Raw genomic sequence first — 11,519 nt, forward strand, 5'->3', positions numbered from 1 at the left:
TGGGTATAGCGGCTATTCAAAATGGTAATTACTTGTGCTTATCCTGATTGTTCAAACCGATTTAAAGCTAAAAGATTACATTTGCTTGCGCAAACTCATCCGGGACTTTTAACCGATTTCCCCTTACGGCGTTTGCGTATACTATGCCAGATCGCATACACATGTCACGAGCCGGATGCTAAACTCGTGCTCAGGACAGATGGACGTGGCTGTGTATCAAAGGTAAAAAATGATATAAATACTGTTCAGTTTCTCACAAAAACCGATCGTTTCATGTCTTAGGACATCAATGTATCGTCACGAGCCGCAGGGTGTAATTTGAATTTTTCTGTGCATGTTTTTGTTTACTTTTAAAGGTTTGGTGCCCATCCATCTCTATTATTTGGCTGGCAGACTGCACTGTTTTTTGTTAAAAATCTTCGTTTGTGTTCTGCTGAGGAAACAAAGTCACCTACATCTCGGATGCCCTGGGGGTAAGCAGATAAACATCAAATTTTCATTTTTGGGTGAACTATCCCTTTAAAGGTTTCGACTACAAAATATACATTTATTTAGCACGACCAGAAGAAAAAAATCTATAAACAATATATTAAAGAACACAACTAATATGAATTACATTAGGGTATTTCTTTAATTTTTGTGCACCAGGGGATTATTTTTTAATTCACATAAGAGACTTCAACTTTTTCTTCATGACATATGAAGATCAAATTAAATTTGTCTTCATTGTTTATTTCTCAAATGCCTTTCATGTACAGATTCTATTGTTTTGTCTTTGTCACAGACTCAGACCTAAAATAAAATAAAATAATGGCCAACTATGGTACCAGTTAAAAGAAAAGGGCCATATGTAATGTCCACCTTTATTCTGCTATCTAACAGAAAATCAGTTAAAAACATTTAAATGATTGAAATATTTATTTGAAATACAGTGAATATTTATTCAATTTTTATTTTGAGAAAGTAATTAGCCAATTTTCTAAAAAAAAAAATATATATATATATATATATATATATATATATATATATATAAAATATGTAAAAAATATAATATGAAAAGGCATTTTTCAAAAATATTAAATTCAAAAAATAAAATTAAAAACTACAATAAAACAAAATAAAATAAAAAATATTTTATATACGTAACATGTGAGGGCAAAATGTCTACCTTTATTCTGTTATCTAACATAAGATACATTTCAAATACCGAGAAAGAAATTTACCAATTTCTAAAAAGGAAAAAAAAAGTCCCACAGTGTCATTATTGCACCTTTTTTTGCCTGAAGAAAACAAAGAAAAATCTAGGCAAATCACTTGTGAGCAGAAGGCTTTGTATTGTTTTTAAAACTCTGAATAAGCAGTTAATTTGTTAAATTATGCAAAAAGAAAATATAAAAAAAAATAATTAAAATCTGAAAAATAAATATAAAAGAGCATTTGGCAAAAAAAAAAAAAAATATATATATATATATATATAGCCTACTAAAAGTTTTCATCACATCATTTGAGATAAAGCGAAAATGACACTTTAATGGCAATTTTCTTAAAATATGAAATAAATAAAAAATAAAATTAATTTCCATCAAAGAATCACATCACATAACATTGTTTGCGATAAGGTGAAATGATATTGTAATGGCAAAAAGAAAATGCTGGGCCAACTCAGAAACCTGCTGAAAAAGAAAATTAAACCAGTCTAAGATGGTCTCACAACCTGGTCAGTTTAGGCTTGTTTAAGTTGTTTTAAGCTGGTTTAAGCCAGCTTTAGTTATGACATTGGCTACTGCCAGCTCAGTATGATTGAACACTACACTGTAAAAAGTTTTCACCAGATTCAACTTAAAAATCTAAGTTCATCAGCTGCCTTCAGTTTTTTAAGTTAAATCAGCTTAAAACTACAAGTAATTTTAACTTATTACAATAATAATGAGTTGATTTAACTTGTGCGTTTAAATGAATTAAGTTGGTTTAGCTTAAAGTTTTAAGGCAGCTGCCAAACTTAAGTTTTTAAGTTGAAATTGATGAAAACTTTTTTACAGTGTAAAGCAGTGCTGAAAAATTATGTATGCTGTGTGCTTTCATACAAAAAAAAGCAGTTTTTCTGAACCTCATGGGTAAGAGGGTACTTTGGCACATTTGGCACAGGATGGTACAGTCAGTGTGCTGCTGAAACGCATATGTTACAGCTGAGGGTGACTTGGTGTGTGTACGTATCAGGGAATGTGGCGATCTCAATAAGATATGTGTGTGTATGTGCGTGTTGTGTATCAGGGCATGTGGTTTCCTCAGTAAGGGGTCTTGCGAGTCCTTCAGTCGGACAGCTGGAGGGCCAATCTGTCCTCTCGCTTGCCCAGCGATGGCAGGGCAGATAAGCGGCCACCACGGACCCGACCGTTACCCCTCTGCCCCAACACACGCGCACACACCCACACCGGGAGCCCAGGAGCAGCCCGCAGCCGGGGGCTGACAGCTCGACACAGCCGGCTCAGCATGGGGTCTGCGAGGGGAGGGGAGAAGAGACCTGAGGGAGGGGCCGGAGGTCTGGAGGTGGCCGTTACTGCAGCCAAAGCCAGGCTCACTGCCAACATAGAAAGGGAGAGAAAGTAAGAAAGAGTGGCAGAGGACGGAGAAACACAAAACAGTGTCCAGATATACCAGCCAAGTGTTAAAATGCTCTTTAATGCATCAGTAACTGTCCTGCTGCATATGACATTTAGCACTAGCCTGGATAGATCCTGTACTTTTTCAGCCAAGACAAACTCTAAGAACAGCTTATTCAGGTCTGGGATGTAGTTTTTCTGAATATCCTAAAAATAATTATAATTTCATTATGGGGACACACATTAAGGTTATACCCATGGAGTACCTAATTGGCTTAACACCTTTACCCAGAGTCCTTTTCTCCACAGGCTAGATATAGGGCCTACAGTCCTGCTCACCTTAAAACTCTAACTGTGTCCTTGTCATACTGTGGTTAACCAGACAAATCTTTCATGGTAAGCTCACACATGTGTGTGTTAGAGTCTGTGCATCCATACTGTCTTTCAGCTTATAATATTGTCTGTTTGGACCTGAACAGTGACTGACATACATTGGTAAGATGCCAAAGGTTTGTGTGTGTTGTGTACATGCATAGCATCTCTTGGAGGGCATGAACACAATCTCAGAAGGAAGCTGGCACCATCTGTCTGTGGGACCCACGATGCTATGGCACAGTGGCAGGATGTCCCGAAACACCATCCACATACACACACAAACAGGGTTAAATGGGCAATACACAGATGTCTGTCAGACTTTGGGTTTCTTAATTGGATAACCTCTAATTTAACACAGAGAGAAAAGGATGAAGCCATGAATGACGTGAATAAGAACAATTTTGACATTATTAAAAATAAAGACGCATAAAAAATTATTTGGAAATACCATGGTAGAATGATCAGATCATGGTAACTTTCAGAACTGGGTAGTAACTGTAATCTGGATTACATAATCAGATTCCAACAATTAAGTACTTGTAATTAGATTAAATTACTTTTTAAAATACTCAGACTGCATGTATGTTTTTATGGATTATATGATAACAAATTATTTACCCAATAGCAATAAATTGTTCATAATTTATTGATGCTCCCTAATCCCTTATCTTTTACACTTTCCTTTCTGAAATAACCTATACTGCTTATACATTCAACAAGTCATCGAGATTTGTGGACACACAAAAAAAACAGTCTTAGTCACAGCATTTGACCACTTGATTTCAGGTTTAAGAAGTGTTTCAAAATCGCATCAACTACTGATGAACACATTGATTTTTATTTGAATTATCAGTCTGTAGGTTATTTGACCATGCACAACTTTTTTGTCATCTGATCCTCTTATATTTACTTGAAGTATCCCTGAGATTTTAAAATAAATATTTTAATTATTATTATTTAATAATTAAGTATCAAATTTGCATTTGGTTCTCTGACATTGGTTATAGTCGCTTTTTTATTGATTTTAAAATGATTTATTTTAATTTAATATATCTTCATGATTTAATTAATTATTAGCTGTTCGTTAAACTCATAAACCCCCTGCAGTTCCTTCACAAACTTGATGTAATATAATGCTTAATGCACTAAATGTTGTTAATAACAACAAATGAAATATATTTTCTTACACTTTATATTTTTATGTCAATATGGTACAAGATTATTCTATTTAAATCAATGTGATAAACATGTTAGGTCAAAAGTAATCTAAAAGTAATCCGATTAAATAAAATGTGTAATGTAGTGGATTACGTTACTAACTACAATTTTTTTCATGTAATTTGGAATCAGTAACAGATTGCAATTTTTAAGTAATCTGCCCAGCTCCAGCTCTGGTAATAGTTAGAATTGTTGTCACATGGAAAAGTTGTCACAAGAATATATTTCAGAAACTCTAAAGTTTTAAATCAAAGGTCTGGTTTCCCTATATCTGTATCATTGTTATTTTTAAATAAACTTAACCAAACTAAACTAAACTAAACTAAACTAAACTAAACTATATTTTTAGTTTAGCTATTATTATTTTAATTATTTTTAAATAAACTATCTCTCTCTCTCTAATGGTGGAAATGTTTAATGGCTTTTTCGTGTGCAAACTTACTTCAGTCTGAACTGTAAATTACCATATTCATATGTCGTATTATTTTCGTAGATGTTGAAAAATTACGGTAATACAATAAAATTGTTTAAGAATACGCTCTGAGTAAGAGGGGGGAAAAGGGATCCCTTTGTGAAAAGTATTCAAATCTGTTGCAATGTCGCCATCTGTCGGTGAGTATGATTAGGCGTCTCAGTGTGGATCGATGTTTCTGTGTTTGACACGTTTGTCTGACACTTTGTTTGTTTAGCTGCTATGGCGGCAGATGGAGTAATGTGTTTGGTTTCTCTAGTATGTGCTTTTACTGATTAATTAATACATGGAAAAAAAGAGATTCAATATCAATTTGGACGACTCTGCGTTCACAAAGGAAAGAAGTCCGGTTGGTTTTGTTTCCTTATTATGATTATGTTGCTATGTTGCTATGGTGTGTTGTAGTGGCTGCTAACTTTAAGGATGTAGGTTCGAATCCCACAAAACATCATACATAAACTACTGCCATGATTCTAATCAGTAGGACTGAACCTGTAATGCATGTACTGTAAGACAACAAACAGCGTCAATCAGCTCTAGTGAAAGATGCTAATAAAGACTATTATGTAAAGTGAGGTTTGTCATCGACTGAGTAAATGTATAAAATCACAACGGCGATCTGCCAACTTCATGTGCAACTTTCACACTCTCTTTGCAAGTGTGCCCGTAACATAACATAGGTGTTGATGACTCAAAACATGCTAATGCATCACGTTGCCCACCACAACAGGAACAGGTCAACACATGCACTACGCCCGACCTATACTTGCAAAACCTCCAAAATTGAAACTAGATTAATACATTTGTTCCATGTCGTTCTCTAACGTTAGGTTTAAAACCAAGACACATATCTCGTTCTCGTTTAAAAGTTAATCGAAAAATGACGATTCTGTCGTTAACAAACCCTCATGTCCTCATGTTAATACAAACCCGTTAGTCCAAAACTGTGGAGAGTAATATAAAAAAGAAGAATTTTCTCATTTCACATTGAACATGAGGTTTGGATTAGGCTAAAACAATAAAAATCTGATGTTCAATAAAAATGTAGTAAAAAGTGTCCGAGATTGTTTATATGTGACCTTCATATAAAAAATAGTAAGTTGTAAAAAAAATTGTCTAACATCATAAGTGGGGAAAAAAGAATGATCAAAAGTGCACATGGCCCCTTTAAGATTCCATTAAAACATTCAAAAGACATTGTGTTTTAAAGGGGTTCATGGCATGGATTTTTTTTTTTATTATTTAAATATGTTTCTTAGGTTTACTTATAAAACTGTTTACAAAAAAATTGTTTTAAACCCTCTTTATGACCCTTTGTCTAAAAGCGACCTGTTTTAGGGGTGGATCCTTTAAGGCTTGCCATTAATCAGCCACTGTTATGATTGGCTAACGTCATTGCATAGGAAACAGTATCAACGCCCCCTTGCTATTGGTGTTTTGATAACATGATAAAAAAAACAAAAAAGGTAATTTCCAGACAAAACATTATCAAATAATTTAATTTATAGTTTGCGATGCAGCCAGATCTAGTGCCACTTCATCTTTTAACAAATGTTTCTTTGTGAACTGTCCATGACATTGTGCCTCATTTACAAAACAAAATGCTCCGATCAATCCTCAAACACGATCTGGGATGCCATTAAAAAGAAACTATCCTCTCCTTACGCTGAGATCCTTTGCTTTTGAAGCGCCACAACAATCAAGTCAGCCATTAAGCTACAGAACGCCAATGTGGGCAGGGCCTATGGTGAGAAGATAACTATTTGTCGATGCCTTGCTCTGGAGGCAGTGTTTATGTTTATGCAAATGTTTGTGACCGGTTGATGTCACTTTGCACCTCAGATCAAACTGAGCCGTAATTATAATAAGGAGGACGTTTTAAGCTTTGAAACTTGCAGAATGTTTTAATGGTCCAAAGACCTCTTATATGCCAAAAGATCAACGCAAATTTGATTTCTAATGTCATGACCCCTTTCAATGACTCAACTAACTCAGTTTCTTTTGTTCACACAGGTGACATCTTTATTTAAGGCCAAAGATGGTCAAGTAGAGACCACATCTGCTCAGACCGCTCCTCCACCTCCTGGTCAACCACTGTCTTATGCAGAGTTTGTTGTTCAGACCAAAAACAGGGTACTTCAGGGAGCAGCCCATGGACAAGAGAAACAAAGTAGGAACGATGCTGCAGGGCAAAGCAGTGTAAACACAGCTGATAGCGGATCAGTTAGTACATCCTCCACAGACTCTGGAAAACCCGAGACTGAGCAGCAGGGACCAGCAAAAGTAACAACAGAAGATCAAACGAAAGAGGAAGGTCAGAGTTCGGAGAGTTGTATCATTCCTCCTCATCTCTTAGGATCCGGAAACAGTATTATTGTCAGTCCCCGACAGGTCTGTATGTTGTATGTTCATTTTTCTGCTTTAAAGCTATGCTTGGGATTTTTTTTGTGTAATTCTGTAAAGTAGCAGAATATAATAAATGGATTTTATGCATTCATTTAAATATGTGTCAGTACAAACATCCAAACACAAATCAAATTGTACTAACTGCATCTTTTAGTTGATTTCCACTATATGACATGGAAACATAGACATCATTATATGTATTTATCTATCTACAGAGAGGCAACCCCATCCTAAAGTTTGTGAGAAATGTTCCTTGGGAGTTTGGAGAAGTTGTGCCAGACTATGTCTTGGGGCGGACAACCTGTGCTCTTTATCTCAGGTTGGTTTTTGGGTATATGCATAATACAGGAGAGAACATACAGTTGAAGTCAAAACATACACCTTGCAGAATCTGCAAAATGTTAATTATTTTACCAAAATAAGAGGGACAATACAAAATGTATGTTATCTAATCCACAAGAGAAAATGAGTTGAATTAAAAAAAAAAATGACCCCATTCAAAAGTTTACATACACTTCATTCTTAATACTGTGTTGTTACCTGAATGATCCACAGCTATGTTTTTTTTGTTTGTTTGTTTGTTTGTTTAGTGATGGTTCCCTTGTTCGTAGGTCCCACAAATTCTGTGTTTTTTAAGCATTTTTGTGCATTTGAACACTTTTCAACAATGACTGTATGATTTTGAGATCCATCTTTTTACGCTGAGGACCATTGAGGGACTCAGATTCAACTATTACAGAAGGTTCAAATGCTCACTGATGCTCCAGAAGGAAACAATGCATTTAGCTTTGAAAAACATTTTGAATTAGAAGATCAGGGTAAACATGACTAGTCATGACTTTTGTCTTCTGGGAAACATGTAAGAATCTTCTGTAGCCTTCTGTTCAGAAGTTTACACCCCTGACTCTTAATGCATTGTGTTTCCTTCTGAAGCATCAGTGAGCATTTGAACCTTCTGTAATAGTTGCATATGAGTCCCTCAGTTGTCCTCAGTGTGAAAAGATGGATCTCAAAATCATACAGTCATTGTTGGAAAGGCTTCAAACACAAAAAAAAAATCTGAAAAAACACAGAATTTGTGGGACCTGAAGGATTTCTGAAGAACAGTGGGCAATTTCACTGTTCATGAACAACTAATCAACATTTTGCAGATTCCACAAGGTTTATGTAAACTTTTGACTTTAACTGTATATTACACCAGCTTTAAAATCATTATTTCTAATACTACAGTTGTCAGTGTTTCATGTTGTATGCCCCTCTTAAAAAATTTTAAAACAGTTATCCAAATCTACACATTGAGAACCTAGATAAAAATGTAAGCAGTGCTGTTTTGCACATTTGTTATTAAAGCAATTACTGAATGTTTGTGCAGATCCAAATCCCAAGACACCATAAATAATACATTATTAATATATACTGCAATTAATTATTGAGTGTTAAAACTTAGAAATGTGTGCATGCATGTGTATGTAGACTTGAAACTCTTTGTAAGTGTTATGTGAGAATGGAATGGTCTCAGTCAGGTGTGAAACCACATCATCCTGTGTTTGCAAAGAAAATAAGTGAGAATTCAAGGTAGCAGACATGATGTGGCTGACAAGCATGACTGGTATGACAATACATCGTAGACAATGTAGAAACAATTGAGAAATCTAAATGAACAAAAGCATATTGTATTTGGAATTGCTTGTTTCTGTATATAATAGTGTAATTTATTTTATGTGTGTTTATTATGTGTTAAAAATTGTTTCAAACTTTTGAGTTTCTTACTTCTGTTGAGCACAAATGAGGGTATTTTGAAGAATGTTGTTAGCTAAACGGTTAACGGTAGCCATTGACCCATACTATTTTTGGCTACTATCAACTCTTTGGTTACCAACATTCATACAGGTTTGGAACAACTTGTGGGTGAGGACTGAATCTGAATCATTGCAAAGGTTTTTAGTCCCTTAACCAATGGTTTAATTTTACTAAACTGCAAATGGAAAAATGAAATTCACTTTCTATAATGTTATATTCACCAGCCATTTATAAGTACAGTGTGTGATGTTTTAGTTTTCCTTTCTCTCCATGACTCTGCAGTGTGCGTTACCATAATTTGAACCCAAACTACATCCATGAGCGTCTGAAACAACTGGGACAGAGTTTTACCCTCAGAGTGTTGCTCGCCCAGGTTGACGTGGTGAGTCTGTATCACTCACTAATTCACATTATGATAGTCTGTAAAATATAGGGTCCTACTTTATATTAGGTGGCTTTACATTTAGGTGTACTTACATCATACTAATTTTGTTCATATTATAAACACTTGCTGCTATTGAGGTGGCATATGGGTAAGTTTAGGGACTGGTATGGGTAGTTTTACGGGTTGCTTAAGATGAACCAGTGTAACTATAAATATAATTACAGATGTAATTACATGCAGGTGTTTTTTAAAATATATGCACAATGTAAAAACGTATGTACACAATAAATGCATTGTATCAAATGATTCATTTAAATGTAACTAATGCCACTTAATATAAAGTGGGACCAAATATAGCCTCTTAGTGCCAGCTTTTGAACTTTTAAGAAGCTCTCATTCAGTTAGAGTTTTTTGATGTTCATGTCCAATTTCTCTCTTCATTTATCAGAAAGACCCACATCATGCACTGAAAGAGCTTGCTCGAATATGCATCATGGCTGACTGTACCCTCATTTTGGCCTGGAGGTAAGGGGGTGGTTCAAAATAATCAAGTGGGAGGGGAATTGTCTTAATGACTCAGTTCCTGTAACTAATTTACTTGTTTGTGTGTGTGTGTAAGTCCTGAAGAAGCAGGCCGTTACCTTGAGACATATAAATCCTATGAGAAGAAACCAGCAGATGTTCTGAAAGAACAAGTGGAAAAAAATTACCTGTCCCAGGTTAGAGCACAAAAACCTATTAATAAATCTAATTGGTTATGTTGACATCACTTCTATAAAAAAACACTCCTGATAATTTTTTGTCATTTTTAATACTTCCTTTTTGTTTGACAGGTTACAGATTGTTTAACCACAGTAAAGTCTGTCAATAAGACAGATGCCATGACTCTCCTGTCTACTTTTTCTGTAAGGAATACTTTTCCTTCATATGTTGCACATTTACTGTATTATTTACACTACTGTTGAAATGTTTGAGATTAGTAAGATTTTTTTTTTTTTTTAAAAAGGAATTGGTTTTATTCAGCAAGGACACATCAAAAGTGACAGTAAAGAATTTGTTACATAAAATTTCTTGGTCAAATATGCTATTCTGCTGAACTTTCTAGTCATGTTATCACAGTTTTCACAAAGATTTTAAGCAGCAAAACTGTTTTCAACATTGATAATAATAAGAAATGTTACAAAATCAGCATATTTGATTGATTTCTGCCATGTGACACCGGAGACTGGCGTGATGGCTGCTGAAAATTCAGTATTATATCACAATCATGCATTTAAAGTATATATAAAAACAGAAAACTGTTATTTTAAATTCATATCTTTGATCAAATAATTATGCAAATTTTCTGAGCTTATGAGACTTTTCCAGTTAATAAATCAATATTACCAACCTCAAACTTTTGAGTTTGTGTATATAAAGCCCATTGCCAATAATCTTGAAATACTTTTATGTCCATTTATATTGATGCAATCTTATCTCTTCAGTCTTTGGAGGGCATCATTAAGGCCTCTAAAGAAGAACTAGTTTTGTGTCCTGGACTTGGTCCACAAAAGGTGAGTAGAGACAATTTGATATGTTTTGAGCAGTTGGCTTTATACGTAGCATCTGATATCAGTTTACATATTGTTCATGAATTTTAACACTAAGTGCATTTGACAATTTAAACTTGTCCAAATTGTCTGTTTGTGCTTCATTTAGGCAAGAAGGCTTTATGATGTACTGCACCAGCCTTTCATAAAGACCAAGAAGAAGGAAAGCTGACAAATGACCAACTGTCTTCGAACAGAGTGCCTAGAATAAGGATCTGGGGCCATACAGCATCTGGAGGCTTCATGGTCTTTGACCTATGATGATCTCTGCCTTTAATTGTGGCAAAATCCGCTATAAATGCATTGGGTATTTAATTTTTTTTTGTGCAAACTGTAACCTGCTTTTGTAATTTTGTAAATTCCATCTAAGTAGGATGAGGCAAGGTTAAGAGTTTAGTCAAAATAACATATAAAAACTATTTCATGTGTGTGTTTATAAAAAATTCAATAAATGTCAATAATATTCAGTAGTAATTGTATTGTTTTTTTAGAGTGGGAGGGGAGATTCTGTTATAACTCCATGATTCTTAGTGCAACTGGAACAAAACCTGTAGAAACCACTTGTCATATACGGTTGTCAAAAATGATGGAAACTTAAGAACAGACTCAAATGATGCATCAGAATTAGACTACAAGGGTAAACTGACTCAGAGTATGAATGTGTTTGTGGGCTA

At 34.7% G+C, this 11,519-nt stretch overlaps 1 protein-coding gene across 1 annotated transcript; it reads left to right on the top strand.

Moving 5' to 3' along the window:
* The first annotated feature begins 4,878 nt into the window (after window positions 1–4,878).
* Window positions 4,879–11,315, top strand: ercc1 (excision repair cross-complementation group 1). Its single transcript, XM_073846036.1, has 9 exons — window positions 4,879–5,014; window positions 6,679–7,056; window positions 7,287–7,390; window positions 9,154–9,253; window positions 9,705–9,781; window positions 9,876–9,975; window positions 10,090–10,161; window positions 10,741–10,809; window positions 10,955–11,315. Exons 1-9 carry the CDS (start codon window positions 4,952–4,954, stop codon window positions 11,015–11,017), a joined length of 1,026 nt encoding a protein of 341 aa, XP_073702137.1. The 5' UTR covers window positions 4,879–4,951; the 3' UTR covers window positions 11,018–11,315.
* Window positions 11,316–11,519: the final 204 nt, after the last annotated feature.

The sequence above is a fragment of the Garra rufa genome, chromosome 8, assembly GCF_049309525.1.
Source record: "Garra rufa chromosome 8, GarRuf1.0, whole genome shotgun sequence".
NCBI classification, from domain to species: Eukaryota; Metazoa; Chordata; class Actinopteri; order Cypriniformes; family Cyprinidae; genus Garra; species Garra rufa.

Coding starts and splice junctions, on each gene's coding strand:
- ercc1 (XM_073846036.1), top strand. CDS start 4,952: ATGGAAAAAAAGAGATTCAATATCAATTTGGACGACTCTGCGTTCACA. Junction 10,162..10,740: donor CTCTCCTGTCTACTTTTTCT/GTAAGGAATACT, acceptor TTATCTCTTCAG/TCTTTGGAGGGCATCATTAA. Junction 10,810..10,954: donor CTGGACTTGGTCCACAAAAG/GTGAGTAGAGAC, acceptor TGCTTCATTTAG/GCAAGAAGGCTTTATGATGT.